Genomic DNA, 23,796 nt, shown 5'->3' on the forward strand with positions numbered 1-23,796 from the left:
GCACAGGCAATGTGCTGCTGAAAATGAAGATCTTTTAAAGAGTAATTAAACTTTTTTTTCAATCAAAGATCTACCCAAGGGAATCTTTGTTTCCCTCCCTTATGTCGAGTCATGGAGATTTTTTGTAATTAATGTCAAGGCATGGGAAATGGGAGTACAGATTATAAGACAGGCCACCACTGCTGCGGGAACAGCTGATTGTTGTGGTTGCTAGATGTGGTACCCCTATCAATTTGACATTGATGCCCTATCCTAAGGATAGTAAGTAGTAACATACGTCTCTACATGTTGATAAGTTGTTACTCAAGTAGGATCGTTACTCGGGTGATCTCTGAGTATTTTGTCGTGCTCGGAGATTTATTTTTCGCCGTCTCAGCTGCATGATTTGCGACTTGTAGACAGGCTGAAAACATGTGGGTATTCCCTAACAAACAGCCATTCCACACATGTATTCAAGCTGTCTAGCAGTCACAAATCATGCAGCTGAGGGGATGAAAACTAAATCTCTGAGCACACCAAAACACTCGGAGACCACCTGCGCATGCTTGGGGAGACCCGAGCAGCGAGTATACTCGCTCATCACTAGTTCCAGTCCATGTAGATAAACATGTGAAAAAAAGCGACACTCAAAGAGATAATGTAAAAAAAAGAAATATTTATTGATGCAATCCAGAAAATAAATATTAAATATTTTTTAACGTTTCAGCTGTGTTTGCGGTGACCAACATCGTCTGTTGAATGTCTGTGACAGCGACATTCAACAGGTGACATTGGTCACAGCAACCACAGAGCTATACATTTCTATCAGCTCCAACTATCACGGCAATCCACACCAATCTGATGAAATTCTGGATTGGGAGCCAAAACGTTAAATAATATTCAGGATTTATTTTCTGAATTGCATGAATAAATATTTTGTTGCTTGATGTAATCTCTTTGAGTGCCAAGTTTTTCATATATTTATCCTACGCATAGGCCATAAATTTAAAAGTACCAGACAACCTGTTTAAAACTCATTCTGAAACACAGAAGTGGATAGAAGAGAATAGAGATGTATCGTGGGGACCCACTTCTGTTTTTGGCTAAAAATAACCAAACTTTTCAATAAAATCTAAAAGTCTATATTCAAACAAATAGATTTCTTGACAGGTCACATTCAAGAGCTGCCATTTGAGTTTCTATGGTGTTGTGGATGTGACAAAATTGCCTTAATTATCCAATAAAAAGAGCGGGACACTAGAGTAGCATAAAGGTGTGGGCAAGTGCAAGAAGACTGTAGATCTGTTTATCTATTAACATTTATATTTAAATTCAAAACCAGTAAAGAAATAACATTACCAGAGACTGTACAGAGATTGACTACTAACCCCGTAAGTGTTCGTAGCAAAAGCTCTGCTCAGTTCTGCCCTTTATTGTAAAAGTCTGAACTGTTAAGACTTAAAGGGAATCTGTCACCCTTTTTTTCCCCTATTAGCTGCCGGCATAGACATTGGGGGCTTATCTACAGCATTCTGTAATGCTGTAGATAAGCCTCCGATGTAACCTGAAAGAGAAGAAAAACACGTTGTATTATACTCACGGAGGTGGGCGGTCCGGTTGGATGGGTGTTGCAGTCCGGTCCAGCGCCTCCCTTCTTCATGCGGTGACGTCCTCTTCTCCCGTCCTGAAATGGCTCCGGCGCCCCGGCGGATTGCTCTGCCCTGTTGAGGGCAGAGCAGGATTCTGCAGTGTGCAGGCGCCAGACCTCTCCCGACGCCTGCGCACTGCAGGACTCTGCTCTGCCCTCAACAGGGCAGAGCAGTGCGCCTGCGCCATTACAGGATGGGAGAAGAGGACGTCATCGCATGAAGAAGGGAGGCGCCGGACGGGACGGCGACACCCATCGGACCGGACTGCCCACCTCCGTGAGTATAATATAACGTGTTTTTCTTCTCTTTCAGGTTACATTGGAGGCTTATCTACAGCATTACAGAATGCTGCAGATAAGCCCCCGATGTCTATGCCGGCAGCTAATAGGGGAAAAGAAGGGTGACAGATTCCCTTTAAAGTCCCTAGAATACACCAAATAGTATCTTACCACTGCAACTGCATTGGAAAGGACCAGCTCTTCTGCTGTAATGGCGGTGTAGTAGGCCACATTGGTTAAGACGTATCCAACTGTTACAATCACCATTGATATGCATATTGCAAGAGGTATGTTCCTGATGAAGAAAACAAGAAAGATTGCGTTACATTCTGATTTATATATAAATGCTAAATCTATACTCAAGATATGTTATGCTCCCTAGAACGAGTTTTTAGCTAAGAGCTACTGAAGGTGGTCCTTTGCTCCTGTTATCTGTAAATGAAAACCTATTTTCAACAAACGCTACCCCATTACTAACCTGACTCACTCTCTTACTCTATGCACAGCATTACTATTCTTTTCTACCTATCAGCATTTCATTCTTTATCCAAACAACGTTACCGATAACTGGGAGACTAAAGGCCCAGTTACACACAACGATGTCCCAGTGATCCCACCAACGATCTGACATGGATGGGATCACTGGGACATAGTTAGACAGACTCACCAGCGATCAGGACCAGCGAGCAAGCTGGTATCTAGGGTAAAGAGTGGGTATCCAAGAGCCGCGCGGCTCTTAGTTACCTGCTGTTTACCCTAGATACCAGCGTGCAGCGTCGCTGATCATTGGTCTCCCACTGCCACACACAGCGATGTGTGCTGGCCAGCGGGAGACCAATGATCAAAAAATGGCCCAGGACGATCCTGCACGATCAGCGATACCCGGCGGGGTGGCGGTCGCTGATGGATGTTACACACAGCGAGATTGCTGGAGAGATCGTTGATGTGATTTTGCTGTGTGTGGCAGGGCCCTAAATTTTATAATTTCTTCTTGCTTCATGGGTGCAGCCTGTCATGGGTGTCCTGTTCTCGGTGCTATATATATTATCATCTGTGGTCACACCAATTAGGCTTGTTAAGGAGGTCATACACACTAGATTGAAGGTTGGACAACCATTAAAGGGAATCTGTCAGAAGGCTTTTACTATGTAATATGACAGCACCATGATGTGGAGACAGAGATAATAGAGTCACAGTTTTATTTGCTGCAGATCTAGCAGAGTTCAGTTGTTGGACTATGTATAAATCCGCCAGCACCAAGGCTTTTTATGTACATTGTATAGTGACAGAGAACTGCTAATCTGTGCTGGGGAGTGGTTGGACTAGGATGCATGAGACACCTAGTCCTATAGTGATAATCTCCTGCAGATAAAACACTGATTGTATTTAAACAGTTAAACAGAAAAACACAGCCTAATAAGTGATACATCAGTGGAATCATGGTCTCTGCCCTTAGTTTATGGAGCTCTCAAAAACCTGTTGATAGATTCCTTTCAAATGAGAAATCGACTGGTGATCCATCATTACGCAAATGCAGCTATAGGCATTTTAGGCTACTTTGGCCATTACAGTTATACAACCTGGAAACATTTTGTCGAAGAAACATCATTTATGGACGAAAACCTATTACACACAATTCACTCACTCTCTTAAGAATTTTTTTTTCTATTAGCTTACATTTTGATTGTTACCACTCAAAATTCAGATCGATGGAGCTCGAACATGATATTCTGAATTTATTTAATATCTTTTATGACTGTACCATTACTCTTTTAGATAATCATGTTATTACCTCCTTTATTATATAAAAATAATTAAACTAATGAAGGTCACAGTTCATATAAATATATTTTAATAATAAAGCAAGCTAAGATTAAATCAATTATTATGAACATTTCTAAGATAATTAATTATCTTAAGTAATGAAAATACAATGAACCTTTAATGAAGTATTATCGTAATCAGAGGTAATTTTCTTTTTGTTGATTTTCTTTCTTTTCCCAAATAGCAGCGGAAGCTCAACAAGTCAAGAAAGTTTTCTCTATGACCTTTCAAAGGCATTATTGGTAATCATAAAATGTCATTCAGTGGTCACTAGTTCATATCCTTAATGTCACATGGCAGCCAAAACTATATCTCAAATGTAAATCATTATTTCTCAGCTACCATCTATCTAGATCTCATTTTCCTGGACTCATTTCAGTGTGAGACTGATAGGGAAGAGGGATTTTACATTAAACAAGCACTTCTCCCATCAAAATTTGTATCTTCTTTAAATATTTCAATCATCACTGTGTACTTACAATTGCTCATTTTGCCTTTCTACTCAGTTAATTCTTCTCTTTTCCATTATGTGTATGAAATCACTTGATTAAAAACTGACTAACTGAATCATTCTAAGCTCTATGTAGAAACAGGAGATCAATTTTTCCTGCATGAGTCTTAAGTTTCTGCAAAAGTCCCTGACGGGGGGAGGAGTGGAGCAGTTGGGTTAGGAGTTGAAGAAGGGAATGATGCAGGGACAAGAGACTTCCTATTTCTCCATGGAGCAGAGAAAAGAGAATAATTATCTAGGTACAAACGCAAAAGGAGCAATTGTAAGTACACAGTGCTGTATAATATGATGAATATATTAAGAGGAAAAAAACTTTGAGGGGTGGAGGAGTGCTTCTTTAACTGACAAAGACATTTGACATACATACATGGGTATGTGCACCCACGGAATATTTGCATATTGATGGTTTAAATCTGAAAGGAAAGAATAAGCAACATGTGCATCAGATTCCAGACATGACAATAAATGCTGAAAAGTGCAGCATTTTTTTTTTAACCTTGACAAATGGGAGGAAAAAAAAAATGTTGTAAAAATGCAGCATGTGAACAGGCCCTGTATTTTGTTTCACAGCTGAATTATTATTTGGAGGGGGATTTGAGGCAAAACTGTACATCACACTTGCATATTTGTTTGTGTTATGTGTGTTTTATCCGTGTGCGCATTTTGTATCCTTAAAGTTTTAAAATGGAATAAAAGAGAAAGTAAAATTTTAAAATGACCCCCCCATATAAAAGTAACTCAAAGGAAGGAAGTTCTTCAGGACACTTCTAAGACTTTTATAATGCTGATGCCATGTTTTCCCCCTCGTCAAACCTACCCTGAAAGAAATTGTTCTTGTTAGTCGAGATGAGCTTAATAATGCTTTTGTGCTAAATAACTTTATATTTTTATTAATGTCTTTTTTAACAGAAGTGCTGAAAACACAAAGAATAAAATCGGTAAATGTGAAGCCATTAAGGCAGATACAGTACAGAACGCTGTTACGCTGATGACCTTTGCTATTACATGGAAACCTGATTTACCTTTCCTGGCTGCCAGCTATACGCACCCTGAGGAAGAACGACCGTTTTGCTGGCTACTTATCAACAATCACTTCCTATGAAAATAGGAATCTGAAGACAATAATCAAATGCCATTTTCGAAGTATAAAGTCTTTTGCCAGCTGTGCTTTTGTCCTGTATACTGACAGGTAAAAGTAACCCCTGCTAATATGGAAAGCTTCAGCTAGCAGCAGATGTGGGATTTCTCTGCAAATTAATATAAATGTCGGCAAAGAATAACAATACTATCAAAAAAGTTATCATTATATCTCAAGGGCTGTCACATTGTGGAAGGATCATCTTTATTCTCATTTGCACAAGGAAAGACTAGAAGCAATGGGATGAAACTGAATGGGAGGAGACATTAGATATTAGAAAAAACTTTTTGACAGTTAGAGTCATCAATGAGTGGAACAGGCTGCCACGAGAAGTGGTGAGTTCTCCTTCAATGGAAGTCTTCAAACAGAGGCTGGACAGACATCTGACTGGGATGATTTAGCGAATCCTGCTTTGAGCAGGGGGTTGGACCAGATGGCCCAGGAGGTCCCTTCTATCTCTACTATTCTATGATTCTATGATTCTATCTGAAGTACAATATTTATGTAGTATTTCAATCCAGCCATGGAATATAGACAAAGAGGGGTTTATTCCTGTAATGTCCCAGCTGCTCTATATGCCATACATTTCTAATTTGAAAAATTAGCTTTATTTGGGAGGTTTATAGCTGACATACTACTTAACATTCAGTGGGGAAACTCACATTTGAGTGTGTGATAATGATGCAAAACACCAACAGTATGGTGAAGATGGGCTAATAATAATGTTTTCAGGGAGGTAGCAGAAAGCTCCTGGACCTATTAGAAATAATACACAGAATTTCACTAACTCCTTCTGGTCTCATCATAAACTATTTAATGTTCGGCTGGGTGACTCCATGAAACGCCGTACTATTATGGCTTAGTAATGAAGCAGCTGTCAATTGTAACATACAACTGGCATGCTGCTGCAGCTGCAAAGATCAAGGCCAGTGCCAGCAACGGTCCTGACCCCTTACATGCCACAGCAAATAGTGACTGCAGAATATAAGTAGTTGACAGAGTCCAGCAGGCCAACCATGTGACAGTTACAAAGTGGCAAATGTTGCTATATCATCTTCTAACTCACCAACCACTATAAAAAAAAGAACAAAGGCACTGGACAATATATAATAAATGGCAACATAAGCTGCTTTAGGCCTCCTTCAAAAGTACATGTCTCTTGCACATGTGGCATCCATTTGTACATGTACAGGAGGCACGTATCCACATGTATATCTTTTATAACCTAAGGGCTGCTCACATGTCCGAGTTTTCACATGGACTGTGTGTCCGTGTGACCCACATGTACACATGTTAATTTTTTATTGGCAGCATGGATGACAAGGGCCAATAAAAGTCTATGGATAGATAGATATCCATCAGGTATATAATATCACAACCCCACAGCTCATTATAAAATTGCACCTTTTACAGTAGTGCCTTGCATGTGGAGTTTATTGTACAGCTTTGTATTTACCAAATAAATAAGTGAAAAAACCCTTTGTAACTAGCAAAGGTAAAGCAGACAGCTGAGAACTGATATTATCAGGCAAGGAAGGTCCATGTGTATGCGTGTACCATCCATGTGCAATCCATGTGACGTACTGGAATAAAATGCATTCAAGAAATTACTAATTTTTATATGTTAAAGATGTGCTAATATAATAGATAGACATGGGATAGATAGATAGATAGAGATAAAGATAGAGTTAAAGATAGATAAAATTAGGTAAATAGATGCCGTTCCAATAAGTACATTACAGTTTTCCCTGAGCGTCTCTGTCCATTACTACTACACAGACCTGAGTTCTGACTGAAGCGTTTTCACTCCACACAGAGCGTAGACCAGTGTGACAATGGTAGACAGTGAAGCTGTAGACTAGGCTGAAATTGCTAATACGAATTAGGCAAATCTGCAACATCCACCTTTTACTATTCTTGTCTCCCAATGCAATCACAGAGTCCAACTTTGGGCTTACTTTCCCAGTTAAAACTCCATCATGACAAGGCTTGCGCTAGTCAGCACCCCACTATAATATAATGTATGTAAAGTGCTGTAGAATATGATAGCGCTATGTGATAAAACACTCCGGGGTCGCCTTTGCTGGTGTCAAAGGTCACGTGCATTCAGCATGAAACTCAGGCGCAGAGCTGGGATTCGGGTGTAACTGACCCTTGGTCAGGTTTATTAACGGTAAAAGCAATGCAAAAGGAAATAAAACATAAAACAAATCCTTGCCTGTCCAGCACTAACTAAACAATGGACAAACTAACTACCAACTGGCGGGCTTCTCTCGTCCAGCCATACCACAGTTGCAGTGGGCACTGCTTCCACTCACGTGTGTCTCTCACACAGACAGGCTCTCTGTGTTCCCAGGCTGAGACACTCACACAACCACCTGGCATCCTTTTATATCCACCTCCCATTATCCATTAGTAAGCAGGTGCGATACTGACCAGACTAGGCCACATAGGAAAGGAATCTGGGCGAGATATACCTGCCCTCATCCACTATTCCCACATGATTCTCACATATCCCCCCCCTCTGCTCAGACCACTCTGGTTGAGCAATGACACCCGCCAAACAGTGCACTCGGGACAGGGCATCTGCATTCCCCATCTGTACCCCTGGGTGGTGCTCCACCGTAAAAGTGTAGGCCTGCAGGGCAAGGAACCACCGGGTCACCCGGCTATTCCGTTCCTTGTTCAAGTGCATCCACTTGAGAGGGGCATGGTCAGTGATCAGCCTGAACTTTCGGCCCACCAGGTAATATTTGAGGGCCTCTAGAGCCCACTTAATGGCTAGGCACTCTTTTTCCACGACTGCATACCTTTGCTCGTGTTTATTCAGCTTCCTGCTGAGATAGAGGACTGGGTGTTCCACTCCGTCCCTCACTTGTGAGAGTACGGCCCCGATACCGGTATCAGAGGCATCCGTTTGTACCACAAACTCGCTGCGGAAGTCCGGAGTCACCAGTACGGGCTGAGAGCAAAGTGCCCGTTTTAGGCCATGGAAGGCTTCTTCAGCCGCTAAACTCCATTTAATCATGACGGAGTCTTTCCCTTTTGTAAGATCCGTCAGGGGGGTAGCGATGGCTGCAAAATTGGGTATGAACCGGAGATAATAGCCGGCGATCCCCAGGAAGGCTTGCACCTGCTTCTTGTTGACAGGTTGTGGCCAGTCCTGAACCGCCTGAATCTTATCAACCTGGGGTTTAACAACACCCCTCCCAATTACATACCCCAAATACCGGGCTTCTTCTAGCCCGACGTGACATTTCTTGGGGTTCGCGGTTAGACCTGCCTCCCACAGGTCGTCAATCACAGCTTGTACTTTCTGGAGATGAGTCTCCCAGTCCAAGCTGTAAATGACAATGTCGTCCAAATAGGCCGAAGCGTACTGCCTATGTGGCCTCAGGACTCGATCCATCAGTCTCTTGAAGTTCGCCGGTGCTCCGTGCAGTCCAAACGGCATATACACATACTGAAATAGACCTTCCGGCGTAGCAAATGCCGTCTTTTCTCTGGCAGCCTCCGCCAGAGGGATCTGCCAATACCCCTTTGTTAGGTCTAGGGTCGTAATATATCGGGCTTTACCTAACCGATCTATTAACTCGTCGACCCGGGGCATAGGGTAGGCATCAAATTTTGAGACCGCATTCAGTTTCCTGAAGTCATTGCAGAACCGGATTGTGCCGTCCGGTTTAGGAATTAACACAATCGGGCTGGACCAAGCACTGTGCGATTCCTCAATGACACCTAACTCTAACATTGCCTTCACTTCTCAGGAAACGGCTTCACTGCGCGCTTCCGGAATTCTGTAGGGTTTCACGTGAACAGTGACACCAGGTTCCGTTATGATGTCATGTTTCATTAGCGTAGTCTGCCCGGGTTTTTCTGAGAAAAACTTTTGGTTGTGAAGTAAAAACTGCCTGACCTCATTCTTTTGCCGCTCCGAGAGAGTCTCTGCAACCTGTACCTCCGGTACGGTATGTGAGCAGACGGGACGGGCCAGCTCCGCTGACAAGGCAGACTGATCCTTCCAGGGCTTTATCAGATTTACATGATAAATCTGTTCAGGTTTCCATTTACCTGCCTGGTAAACTTTGTAATTTACTTCACCAACTCTTTCCTTGATCTCAAAGGGGCCCTGCCACTTTGCCAGGAACTTACTGTCCACCGTGGGGACCAGGATCAACACCCTATCTCCGGGTCCAAACGTACGGATCTTGGCGCCCCTATCATAGATTCTTTTTTGGGCTCCTTGGGCCTGTATCATGTGTTCTTTGACGATAGGCATAACAGCCGCAATACGCTCCTGCATTTGTGTGACGTGATCTATCACTGTTTTAAACGGAGCGACCTGACCCTCCCAGGTTTCTTTTGCAACATCTAATAGTCCGCGAGGACGTCGGGCGTACAATAACTCGAAAGGCGAGAATCCCGTGGAAGACTGGGGTACTTCCCTGATGGCAAAAAGCAAATACGGAAGTAAATAGTCCCAGTTCTTCCCATCCTTGTCTATCACCTTTCTCAGCATCTGCTTCAGAGTTTTATTGAACCGTTCGACCAACCCGTCTGTTTGAGGGTGATACACGGATGTGCGTAATGGTTCGATTTGTAACAACCGGCAGAGCTCCTTCATTACCCTGGACATAAAGGGGGTCCCCTGGTCGGTGAGTATCTGTTTCGGTATACCGACCCGACTAAACACATGCACCAGTTCCTTGGCAATCGTCTTGGTGGCCGTGTTACACAAAGGGATGGCCTCTGGGTAACGAGTGGCATAATCCAAGATGACCAGGATATGTTGGTGTCCACGTGCAGACCGTGGAAGGGGCCCAACTAAATCCATCCCAATCCTCTCAAACGGGACTTCAATAATAGGTAGGGGTACCAAAGGGCTACAAAACCGGGGCTTAGGTGCAGAGGCTTGGCAGTCAGGACAAGACTCACAATATACACGAATATCGTGATGCATGCCTGGCCAAACAAAATAGTGTAATATCCTTTTGGTGGTTTTCTGGACTCCCAGGTGACCTCCCATCACATGTCCGTGGGCCAGGTCCAGCACCTGCTGCCGGTAGGGTTTTGGCACGACTAATAGTTGCACTGTATCTTCCCCCTTTTTCTCTATCTGATAGAGTAAATCATTCTCCAGAACCATGTAAGGATATGCCAGCCTAGAGCCAGGTTCTACGGGTACCCCATTTATCACTTTTACATTTGTCCTAGCCTGAGAAAGGGTAGGATCCTTTATTTGCTCGCTTTGGAAGTCATCTTTCTGAACTTCTAAATCCGGCAAACGGGGAGGTGGATGGCTGTCGGCCTCCTCCTCTTCCCCGGTCTCCTCCGTATCACCCGCCATGACTGAAAACGGGAACTGCAGGTCATTTCCCGCAGACTCTTCCCCAGAGTCTTCCGGGGAGACCTCTTCCAGGGGTTCGGGACCCACACGCGCCCTGGGAGAAGAATCATGTACACTATTACCCTGGGGTATCAACTGATTCTCCCACAATTGCCAGAAGTGGGGAAAATCCCAGCCCAGGATAACATCATGCAATAACGCCGGGACGAGTCCCACTTTATGTTGCACAGACCCATAGGAAGTAGTAATGCATATGACCATGGTGAGGTGCGAACAGGTGTCTCCATGCACACACGTTACAGAAAATTTGTCTGATGGTCCAGTCGGGGCTGACACCAGACTGGCCTTCACCAGAGTCACCACACTTCCCGAGTCTAACAATGCCACCACATTTTTGCCATCAACAGTTAAATCACACAAGTGTTTTTCCACATCCTTTTGACCGGCATTCACACTCACTACCCGTGCAACCATAGACATGCGGTTTTTAGAGTCTGTGACGTCGCACTGCATGGGTTCAGTAGTGACCGGACAGTTCGCAGCAATATGTCCCATCTCTTGGCAGCGGAAACACCTAACGGGCCCCTTGCTTAGACCATAGTTCGTTACTCTCGGCCTCGCAGTGCGGGCAGTCCCGTTTTCCTCCCCCACTGTCTTAGGGATTTTTCCATCTCCCCTACTCCCTGGAACAGTCTTACCGGTTCCACGTGGAGACGATGAAGAACGAGGTGGGGTAGCGTCGTCTCGGAGTCCTTCCGCCACGGAGTAACGTTCAACCAGATCCACCAGTTGATCTGCCGTCGTAGGATTTCCATGGCTTACCCACTTCCTCAGGGCTGGCGGTAGAGCTCTCAGGTACTTGTCCATGACGACTCTCTGGATTATCTCTGGCGCTGTCAACACCTCGGGTTGTAGCCACTTCTTCATCACGTGGATCAGGTCGAACATCTGGGACCGCGGTGGTTTATCCGGCTGATAAGTCCATTGATGCACTCTTTGTGCACGGACAGCGGTCGTCACTCCCAGCCGGGCCAAGATCTCGGATTTCAATTTGTCAAAGTCCTGCGCAGCTTCAGGTTCCAAGTCATAATACGCCTTTTGGGCCTCACCGGAAAGAAACAGGGCAATCAGGCCGGCCCATAGTGCCTTCGGCCATTTTTCTCGCACCGCCGTCCGTTCAAACGTGGTCAGGTATGCCTCGACGTCATCTTCGGTCGTCATCTTCTGCCAGTACCGACTCACGTGAATCACTCTCGACTCGGCTTCCAGATTAACCTCCTGTAGGCTTGCCAGGCGCTGCGCCACCTGCTGGAGAAGCGAACGATCGGTAGCTGTCATGTCCACCAACTCCTTCAGCTGGGCCATCATCCCCCGATTAGCTTCTTGCTGGACGGCGGTGGACTGTACCAGCGCTTTCACCACGTCCTCCATGCTCATGCTTGCAATGTGATGCCCGCGTTCTCCACCACAATGTGATAAAACACTCTGGGGTCGCCTTTGCTGGGGTCAAAGGTCACGTGCATTCAGCATGAAACTCAGGCGCAGAGCTGGGATTCGGGTGTAACTGACCCTGGGTCAGGTTTATTAACTGTGAAAGCAATGCAAAAGGAAATAAAACATAAAACAAATCCTTGCCTGTCCGGCACTAACTAAACAATGGACAACCTAACTACCAACTGGCGGGCTTCTCCCGTCCAGCCAAACCACAGTTGCAGTGGGCACTGCTTCCACTTACGTGTGTCTCTCACACAGACAGGCTCTCTGTGTTCCCAGGCTGAGACACTCACACAACCACCTGGCATCCTTTTATATCCACCTCCCATTATCCATTAGTAAGCAGGTGCGATACTGACCAGACTAGGCCACATAGGAAAGGAATCTGGGCGAGATATACCTGCCCTCATCCACTATTCCCACATGATTCTCACAGCTATAAAAGAAAAAGCATAATAATTTTTTTCTACCACTAAATTAGGGGAAAAGAATAGGACAATACTTAATGGAATATATCTAAAGGGCCTGTCACACTAAGCGATATCGCTAGCAATATCGCTATAACTTGTGACGTTATAGCGATATTGCTAGCAATATCGCTGTGTGTGATACTTACCTACAACCCGCTCCCCCGCTGCTTATCGCTGATCGCGCGAGAACGTCCTGGACCGTTTCTCGTCATCAGCTTCCTGCGGCGCTTCCTGCTGTGACGACGAGCAACGAGCGTGGACGCGGGCGGGAGGACGCAGGATCGCCTGGTGTGACAGGTAAGTAGCGACCCCCGACCCCAGCGATGTGTGGCAGCTCACTAGCGACCACTTAGCGATGCACCAGCGATCCCGACTGGGTCATATCACTGGTCGGGATCGCTGGTACATCGCTAAGTGTGACAGTACCTTAAGGTGAGAGCTCTCTTCCTTAATAGAGTAATTAAGGAGCTGATCACCTTTTCTGATTGCATATATTCCATATATCGGGAAGGACTAAGCGATTCCATTGCTGCTGCTCAGTGTCAAAGTGCAAAGTCTGTATTTGGAGACAAGTAAGGCCAGTAATGCAGCTTGAAGTTTATGGTTTTAAAGAAAATACATCTTATCACTTAGGAATAAACAGGTGTGCTATGGTGGGGAGCCTGAGAGTTGCTTCTACTGAATCTGACTACAAAGAAGACTATTTGTATCAGGATCCACTGGTTCACCACATAATTCTGTACAGCAGTTCCGAACAGCAGAATTTAGGCGCAGGAATAAAGTAAACATACATATGTTAATAATAAGTCAGTAAAACATATCAGAAAGAGATATATTTATCATTTTGGGTTCCAATCTGTCTAACCTGCTCTGCCCTGTTCCATTTGTAATCATTATCCCTTCTATGTCCAGATCCTTGATAGTAATGTTTATCAGTAAATGGCGTAGTTCTGGAATTAGGATTTGAATGTGCTAGAAAGGTTTTCTTCAAATTGCAATGGAAGCTTTTTATAAATGGCCTGTCAGGTAAGAGCAATGCTTCATTCATCCTTTCTGTGGCTTGTATGATGATATTACAAAGGTCAGGCTGTAAACTAATTACTAATATTATCTATCAAAGCTTATACTAGCCTATGTTTGTGATGAATGACAATTTCATATCATGTGAAAATGTTACTATACAATGGTTATTGTTTTTCTTTGCTCTTCGTCAGTCTCCATAGGAATAGTTAAATAAAAGTACGTTTGCAATAAGGATTTTTTTAGGATTTCACTGTGCCTCTCTGAGATGAAATCACAAATAATAGCACTAGAGAATTACTAATTCAGACAAAAATTGGATGGCAAAAGGAGTTGTCCAGTATTTTACAAATGCTGAACTGGAGTAGATAATGTAAAAAAATAAGGAAATCACCATTAATTCCGATTGAATCCCATACATATACAGAAGCCACCTCTTTTCCTACAGTGATAATTTACCATCAATCGGTCATGTAACCACTGCTGCTATTCACTGACTTTAATGGTCATGTGCCATTCATGAAAGCATCACCACTTTGTCCATTGTTTGGCTGCTGTAATCAGGCAGGATAATCTGAAGCCACTTAAGTGGTGATGCTGTATTAGTAGGATATTCAACCGGTAAGTAATTACTAATTTTGTTTTCATTTTAGAACAAGCCCTCCTTTTAGACAAGTTTTAAAAAATCCCTAAACACTAAAGCCCCCGTTACACACTGCGATAACGCTAGCAATATCGCTGTAAAGTCACCGATTTTGTGACGTTGCAGCGATATTACTAGCAATATCGCTGCATGTGATACTTACCTCCGACCGGCTCCCCCGCTGGTTATCGCTGATCGTGCGAGAAGCTCCTGCATCATTCCTCGTCGGTCACTTCCTGCTGCGCTTCCTGTGGCGCCGACGAGCGACGCATGGAGCCGGGCGGGAGGACGCAGGATCGCCGCGTCTGACAGGTAAGTAGCGATCCCCGACCCCAGCGATGTCGCTAGTGAGATCTGCCTGTGTGGCAGCTCACTAGCGACCACCTAGCGATGTACCAGCGATCCTGACCGCGTCATATCACTGGTCGGGATCGCTGGCGCATCGCTAGGTGTAACGGTACCCTAAGTCTAATACAGAGCCCAAACCAGACTCCAAAATTAATTTAGACCCAAGTTCAGACCTAAAAATTAACTTAGACAACAAATGAAACAAAAAAAATATCATCTAGACTCAAGACCAGGCACTAAAACTGAATTTATATCCCAGACAAAACAATAAAATTGCTTTGTACCCTAGATCAAATAGTCCAAAAATCAATTCAGATTTCAAATCAGAATCCTCCATTTAACTACCACACCTTGGCCCTGGGTCAGGACCTCTTCAACTTAGTGTGGTGGCACAAAGAGGAAGTAAAATTACAAGAGAGTCAAAAAAACTGAATTGTTTTACCGCGGTAAAAACGGACACATGGATGACACACTGATGACGCAGGGATGGAAAACACTGATGACAAGCATGCCAGTTTTCCACATATAGTACATGTCTTACATGGACCTATGTAGGAGGCCTTAAACAGGATCCAGGAATAGAATCATATAAAACACTTAGACAAGATGGACAAACATAAGAAATTCAAAAATATTGCCAAGAAAATTTTTATTCATTATTAGCTTTAAAAAAAAATCTAAAAGGCATATTAAAAAGCAATCAGATATAGATGAACACATCACAGATAGATATTATGTATTTACCAGAGAGTCAAATATAACTAACATAGTAAAAATATACTGTATTTTTTGGATTATAAGATGCACTTTTTTCTCCTAAAATTTTTGGGAAAATAGAGGTGCACCTTATAATGCAGATATACCTTACCGACCACAGTGGATCAGGGTCCCGGGGTTGCTGCTGGAGGAGGTAAGAGTGGAGCATTGCTGAAGGTCACAGGCTGGGATGATGGGGTGTTCCAATGGTGGGTATTCAGTGGTGTGGGGGCTCTGCCAACATTTTGTGAAAGCCCAGAGCCCCGGCACTTACATGGCTTACTGCGAGGTCGACTCCGGGAAAATAGCTGCTGGGGGTGGCACACGTGCAGATGGAGATCTCGGCACCAAGCTCTCGGGAGATGAGATCTCAGTGCTTTGATCTTTTTAAAGCTGTTAGCTATAGTGTCTGCCATCGCTACCTCTTGTGGTAGGGCATTCAACAGTCTGACTGCTCTAACTGTAAAGAACCCTTTCCTATTTAACTGCTGGAATCACCTTTCTTCCACCCATAATGAGTGCCTCCTAGTCCTCAGTATGGTCTTTGGAAGGAATAAGTCATGCGGCAGTCCTTTGTACTGACCACACATATATTTATATATGTACAGTAAATGAAATTTTAGGCGTCTTTTTTCTAATCTAAACAAGCCCAACTTTTCCAAACTCTCATCACATAAACTGATTCTAACTTCGGAATATCCATTTTAATATGTGGAGCCCAAAACTGGATCCCATATTTTAGATGTGGCCTCACCAGTGATTTATAAAGGGGTAACAATATGCTGAGATTGCTGGATTTCATCTCTCTTTTTATACTCCCTAAAATCTTTTACAGCTGCTGCTTAACATTGATCAATGCTGCTCAGCTTACTTGTACCAAGAATACCCAAGTCCTTCTCCTTCTCATTGGAAAAAAATGATAAATATGTGGCATTGAAAAGTTCAAACAAATAGTACAAACAGATACAGCACTGGGATGTACATGTCATTCAGCAATGCTTTGTCCTCCATAATACCCTCCAACCTGTGTTTTGCTCACACTTCATCATTGACTAAAATTATTACATCTCTGAAGAAGTATAGAATCCAACACAATAGTTTCATATTTTCATCATTTTCACATTTTCTCTTAATGATACAATATTGTCCAGCAGTATACATTGTGCAAGCAAAATTATATTGAAATCCAGAGAAGCTGATTGTTTTGCATTCATGCCTAGGTTTGTATTCATTACATAATTCTACAATGCAAAAATGACAAGGAAGACAATGACAAGATCACTTTTTGGACAATGACTTTTGTACATTATTTTTCAAAATAAATCAACTACCAGAATCTCTATGCACATAAACTTACAATGGTCAGCTGTTTGGATTCCTCACTGTCAACTTGCCTATCATGAATTTGTATTCTTCTTATAATAATGTAACATTACACAAAAACCTTAAAGGGAACCTGTCACCCCCCAGGTGATTTTAAGTAATAGTGCCACCTTGTTCAGCACTAATGCTGCATTCTGTCAAGGTGGCTCTTTTATTTAGCATCCCTTCCACCGCCGAAATATTCATTTTTAAAATTGGTCAGACATAGGTTTGACTGGGGGGCAGGTCTTTCCCCCATGGACACAGACGCCTCACATCCGTCAGTCATGTCCTGCTTTTGAATTTGGCGCCGCCTCCTCAGCGTTAATTTCTTTTTCTCACGCTTGCGCTGCAACATTCTGACATCACCACAGGTCCTGCTGCACCGCTGCCCTGCTCAGCTCCACCCCTACTGGTCACATGGTGATGACGTCATCACAGGTCCTCCTGCACAGCTGCTCTGCTCAGCTTCACCCCTACTTGTCACATGGTGCTGACGTCATCACAGGTCCTTCTGCACCACTGCCCTGCTTAGCACCGCCCCTCCTGGTCACATGACACTGACATCATCACAGGTCCTGCTGCACCTCTGCTCTGCTGAGCTCCGCCCCTACTGGTCACATGGTGCTGACATCATCACAGGTCCTGCTGCACCTCTGCTCTGCTGAGCTCTGCCCCTACTAGTCACATGGTGTCACATCATGTGATGTTATAGGATGGACAGCACTAACTGTGCATGCCCAAGAAAGAATATTACAGAGCATGCACGAGAAAAAGAAATGAATGCTGAGGAGGTGGCGACCAAATTCAAAAGCAGGACATGAGTGATTGAGTGATGGATGTGAGGCATCTGTGTCCGGGGGGGAAAGACCTACCCCCCGGTCAAACTTCAGGTATGTCTGACCAATTTTATAAATGATTATTTCTGCGGTGGAAGGGACGCTAAGTAAAAGAGCCACCTTGACAGAATGCAGCATTAGTGCTGCACAAGGTGGCTCTTTTACTTAAAAATGCCAAGGGGGGTGTGTTATGAATGAGTCACCGTAGGAGGCAAAAACAGAAATACCAGCTAAGTCCAGAAAACCAGAGAAGTTGGCAACTATCTGATTGCAGACCCCTGAACCTATCAACACAACTAGCAGTAGCCGTGGGGGGTTCCTACGATGCCCTAGACCCCTCGATCACAGTCGGAGAATTAAATAGGCCTAAAGAAAGAAAGGGGAAATCTAAACTGCCCCAGAGCAGACCCCAAAGCAATAGGCAGCCCCCAACATATAATGACGGTGAAGCAAGATGAAAACACTAACACAGATAGAAAGATAGACTGAGCAAAGACGGGGCCCAAAACTACCTAGATAGGAAAGGACAGGAAGGCTGCTGTCTGCAATCTGCCAAAACCCTATCAAAGACATAAGCCAACAAGCTGATATGAAAAAGGCCCTAAAAAAACTAAATCAGCACTCAGGTATTTTCAGAAGACAGAGCTAAAGGAATTCAGCACACCCCAGCAGGGAATGGCAGAAATCCAGAAACACAAAGCAAAACAAAGTCAAAGCACCAATGCAAAAAGCCGAGCAGCAAACTTAGCTTTAGAGGAGCAGGAATTCAGACTGGTCTCCAAGGATCCCACAGAGAAATCACCCGCAGGGCAGGAGGGCGTCGGCAGCCTTATATCCAGTCAGTAACTCCACTCAGCCAGTCATCATCATCAGCCTCAGGTGTTTGATAATCAGGCTCACTTCCTTTCTTTACCAGAAGAGGGAGTTCCTCGGGCCTCAGTAGTGAAGGGGAAAATGAACTCACAACAGGGGTGACAGGTTCCCTTTAACATATCATATAAAAAAAAACCTCCTCACATAGCCTCATTTATTAACTAGTGTAGCTATTATTTAATCTGTCATATGTTGCATTAATTTGCTATGATGCTTTTGCAAAACTTCTCTTGAACATAGTTTTCAGTGGTAAACTCAATAAATAGGGTGGATCATGGTCACAGAACATTCAAAGGACATATACTGGGTATACAGTTCATATTTTCAATAGATTATTTCTTGAAAAATTATTTCATAGGTCTATTAAAAGAAAGCATTCAATATGATCTCATGATTATAACATCTATAGCACCACACTAGTTTTCCATTTTGTAAGTCATGTAATAGTTAAACGTTATAGTCAGAATAGAGGGAAGGAAGCAATCAGAATAGAGGGAAGAAAGCAATATATAAAAGATATCACTGCTGACATCTTTAAGCTGATATCAGAGAAGAAGAGGAGATAAACTCTGCTAGCTATCGCAATGATCCTAAAAGTCAATATCGACCCTTTAAAGTCCTTGCCACATGACTTAGAATAATAAGCCAAAGCAGAAATTCCATTTTCAGACATGTGTTTTAAATTCCCAAGAAGTCAATTGCTGACTTTTAGGCTTGTTTTTTCTAATAGGTGGCACTAGAAATCCTTAAAGAGAAACTTTACCCCCTAGACTAAATAACTGTTGTATGTATCAGAAAGCCAAACTGGCACACCACAGAATGAGAGATCTAAGCTTTGAGACTATACTATTTGAGTTCTAAAACCACAATCCAGCTGACAACTCTTTTGAAGATAATCACTTGATACTTGGTTATTCATAAATACGATTTTGATCTTATTGATTACATATTAGACATAAGCAATTATGGCAGCAAAGACAAATTAAATGTGCATTTGTTCCTTATAGACAGGGGGGGTTTTAGGTATCACTTGAACTGCTCTTACATTTTAGATACCAGTTGAACCAACAGGTATCCCTCTCAAATCCATTATTCTGTGCAAACACATGCTTGGCTCAGTCATATGTACATTTTTTTTTCAATAGTAAGAAGAGAAAAAGCCAGTGCCTGTTATAGCAGAGATTTAGCTCATCAGTAGTTTACAAATTTAGAGTAGGAACAATGAATTGAAGATGGTTAAGATATGTTGAAGAATATGCATGATACGTATTTTTCATGACACCCATTCACATTAGATCCTTTGATGACCTCAAAAACTCATAGCTGACTCAAAGAATAGCACATATTTATTAACTATACATAGAATCACTTTCTCCTGGCATAACAAACCCAATCAATCCTACAATCAATTTTTCAAGTTGTTTTCCAGCTTTCCAGTTTTGAGTTAAGGTACTGTCACACTAAGCGATATCGCTAGCAATATTGTTATAACTTGTGACGTTATAGCGATATTGCTAGTGATATCGCTGTGTCTGATACTTACCTATGACCCGCTCCCTCGCTGGTTATTGCTGATCGTGCGAGGACGTTCAGGACTGCTTCTCATTGTCAGCTTGCTGCGGCGCTTCCTGTGGAGAGATGAGCGACGCGTGGACGCGGGCGGGAGGACGCAGGATCGCCTAGTGTGACAGGTAAGTAGCGACCCCCGTCCCTAGCGATGTCGCTGGTGAGATCTGCTTGTGTGGCAGCTCACTAGCGACCACTTAGCGATGTACCAGCGATCCTGACAGTGTCATATCGCTGGCCGGGATCGCTGGTACATCGCTAAGTGTGACAGTACCTTTAGGAATGGCCAACCATCTGTCTGGGAGATGATAAGAACATCTAATGTGGGTGGGGTCAGTCATGGTTGACCTGCTAGCTCTGTGAGCTCTCAGATGTTACATGGCATGAAAGAGTGCACTGAAATTGGCCAGATTTAGCTATCCGGCCACTTGCAAAGGATGTTGTATGGCAAAGAACTTGCAAGCAGTGTGCTCCTTGCCTAGGAGACTATCCATTACTGAGAATTTGCAGTGGTGTTTTGCAACCTGGGCAGCAAAAAGTACATAATATAATTAAAAATCCTCCCAATCTTCAGAATGGAGAATATTTTTAATAAGGAGTATACATTTTTACAAGTACCTTGCAGTTGTACCCATTTAAGATGTACTCACTCCATTCTAGTTTTTAAACTGAACCAATTCATGGGCAACATGCATCAGGCCTTGGCTGCATGAACTCAACCAGACATGCTAGTCTCTGAAATGCTGCAACGTTTCAGTGAAAAACATACTTAAATTTCCCCCAGGGTCTGAGCCCGAGCTATATACCAGTCAGACAGGCAGGTCCCCCGTACGCTTCTCCCCACTCGCTGCCCTGGATTGACAGGTGTCTGCCTATATGCGCATGTGGTAAGTATCTACCGGTTACTCAAAAATTTCCTTTGGCTCTGAAGTAGGAACTATTAATAGGGACCACAGTTGGCTACTGGGGACTTTTGCTTTTATTCTGACATATTGACTTTTACTTTAGAAATACTGTTTATTAACCCCTTCACGACCAGTGACAGTGTATGCGCCATGAAAGTCGATGCCATTCCGACCAATGACGCATACTCTGTGTCATGACTTCGAAGCCCCCCTGCGGCTCGGGTGACCTAGGTCACTGAAACGTCAGCCGACCCGCAGATACAGGGGGCTTTGTACTTCACCACGGGGGGTGTGGCTTTGCCCCCACGTGGCTACGATCGCTCTGATTGACTGTTAAAAGTGAAACAGCCAATCCGAGCGATAGTAATATTTCATCAATGAAAATTGATGAAATATTAAAATCAAGCCATGTCTGACGCTGCTGTAGCATCGGACATGGCTGGTGACAGCGATCTGACCCCCCCACCCGCTAACGGGAGCGATCTGCCCCCGCCACTGAATGACAGCGGCGATGTGACGCCGCTGTCATCATCTCCCCCCGCCTTACCTCCGCTCCCCCCGTCTTCCGATCGCCGCTCCTCCCACCCCCCCGGTACTCACCGAGTGCCGTTATGGCTCCCGGTGTCCCGCGGTCCCGGACCATGGGCGCCGCCATATTGGAAAATGGCGGGCGCATGTGCAGTGCGCCAACCTGCTGCAATCTCCATTCATTCATTTTGATCACTGTGATAAACTCTCACAGTGATCAAAATAGAATGAAAAGTAAATAAACCCCCCGTTTATCACCCCCATAGGCAGGATCAACTAATAAAATAAAGAAATTATTTTTATTTTTCCATTAGGGCTAGGGTTAGGGTTGGAAAGAGGGTAAGGGTTGGAACGAGGGTTAGGGTTAGGGTTGGAAAAAGGGTTAGGGTTGGAAAGAGGGTTAGGGTTGGAAAGAGGGTTAGGGTTGGAAAGAGGGTTAGGGTTAGGGTTGGAATTAGGGTTGGAATTAGTGTTAGGCTTGTGGTTAGGGTTATGGTTATGGTTGGGATTAGGGTTAGGGGTGTGTTGGGGTTAGAGTTATGGTTAGGGTTGGGATTAGGGTTAGGGATGTATTGGGGTTAGGGATGAAGTTAGAATTGTGGAGTTTCCACTGTTTAGGCACATCAGGGGGTCTCCAAACGCGACATGGTGCAACCATTGATTCCAGCCAATTTTGCGTTCAAAAAGTTAAACGGTGCTCCCTCCCTTCCAAGCCCCGATGTGTGCCCAAACAGTGGTTTACCCCAACATGTGGGGTATCATTGTACTCAGGAAAAACTGCACGACAACTTTGGGGGTCTAATTTCTTCTGGTACCCTTGGGAAAATAAAAAATTGGGGGCTAAAAAAATATTTTTGTGTAAAAAATGTTTTTTTTCATTTTCACGTCTCTGCGTTATAAACTTCTGTGAAGCATTTGGGGGTTCAAAGTGCTCACTAGGCATCTAGATAAGTTCCTTGGGAGGTCTAGTTTTCCAAAATGGTGTCACCTGTGGGGGGGTTCTATTGTTTAGGCACATCAGGGGCTCTGCAAACGTAACGACGACCGCAGACCATTCCAAAGTCTGCATTTCAAAACGTCACTACTTCCATTCCAAGCCCTTATGTGTGCCCAAACAATGGCTTCCCCCATATATGGGGCACCAGCGTACTCAGGACAAACTGTACAACAGCTTTTGGGGTCCAATTTATCCTGCTACCCTTGTGAAAATAAAAAATTGCTTTTTTTGAGGAAAAAAATATTTTTGATTTTCACGGCTCTGCGTTATAAACTTCTGTGAAGCGCTTGGGGGTTCAAGGTGCTCACCACACATTTAGATAAGTTCCTTGGGGGGCCTAGTTTCCAAAATGGGGTCACTTGTAGGGGAGGTTCCACAGTTTAGGTACATCAGGGGCTCTGCAAATGTAACATGATGCCCGCAGACCATTCCATCAAAGTCAGCATTTCATAATGTCAATACTTCCCTTCTGAGCCCCGACCTGTACCCAAACAGTGGTCCCCACCCACATATAGGGTACCAGCATACTCAGAACAAACTGGACAACAACTTTTGGGGTCCAATTTATCCTGCTACCCTTGTGAAAATAAAAAATTGTTGGCTGAAAATCATTTTTTTTGAGGAAGAAAAAATATTTTTTATTTTCACGGATCTGCGTTATAAACTTCTGTGAAGCGCTTGGGGGTTCAAAGTGCTCACCACACATCTAGATAAGTTCCTTGGGGGGTCTAGTCTCCAAAATTGGGTCACTTGTGGGGGGTTCCACAGTTTAGGTACATCAGGGGCTCTGCAAATGTAACACGATGCCCGCAGACCATTCCATCAAAGTCAGCATTTCAAAATGTCACTACTTCCCTTCCGAGCCCCGACGTGTGCCCAAACAGTGGTTCCCCCCACATGTGGGGTACCAGTGTACTCAGGACAAACTGGACAACAACTTTTGGGGTCTAATTTATCCTGGTACCCTTGTGAAAATAAAAAATTGCTCACTAAAATATAATTTTTTGAGGAAAAAAATATTTTTTATTTTCATGGCTCTGCGTTATAAACTTTTGTGAAGCACTTGGGGGTTCAAAGTGCTCACTATGCATCTAGATAAGTTCCTTGGGGGGTCTAGTTTCCAAAATGGGGTCATTTGTGGGGAAGCTCCAATGTTTAGGCACACAGGGGCTCTCCAAACACGACATGGTGTCCGCTAACGATTAGAAGTAATTTGCACTTCAAAAAGTCAAATGGCGCTCCTTCCCTTCTGAGCCCTGCCGTGTGCCC

The 23,796-nt window shown here is 43.8% G+C and overlaps 1 protein-coding gene across 1 annotated transcript in view; it reads right to left on the minus strand.

Annotated features, from left to right (window-relative positions):
* The window catches only part of SLC7A11 (solute carrier family 7 member 11), a 366,962-nt gene that overhangs the window by 94,777 nt on the left and 248,389 nt on the right, over positions 1–23,796 (minus strand). The window contains exon 7 of the mRNA XM_073572101.1: positions 2,078–2,201. Coding sequence (XP_073428202.1) covers positions 2,078–2,201 — 124 coding nt within the window. The remainder of the gene's footprint in view (positions 1–2,077; positions 2,202–23,796) is intronic.

The sequence above is a fragment of the Dendrobates tinctorius genome, unplaced genomic scaffold, assembly GCF_039654945.1.
Source record: "Dendrobates tinctorius isolate UK_male_01 unplaced genomic scaffold, ASM3965494v1 ptg000030l, whole genome shotgun sequence".
Classification (NCBI taxonomy): domain Eukaryota; kingdom Metazoa; phylum Chordata; class Amphibia; order Anura; family Dendrobatidae; genus Dendrobates; species Dendrobates tinctorius.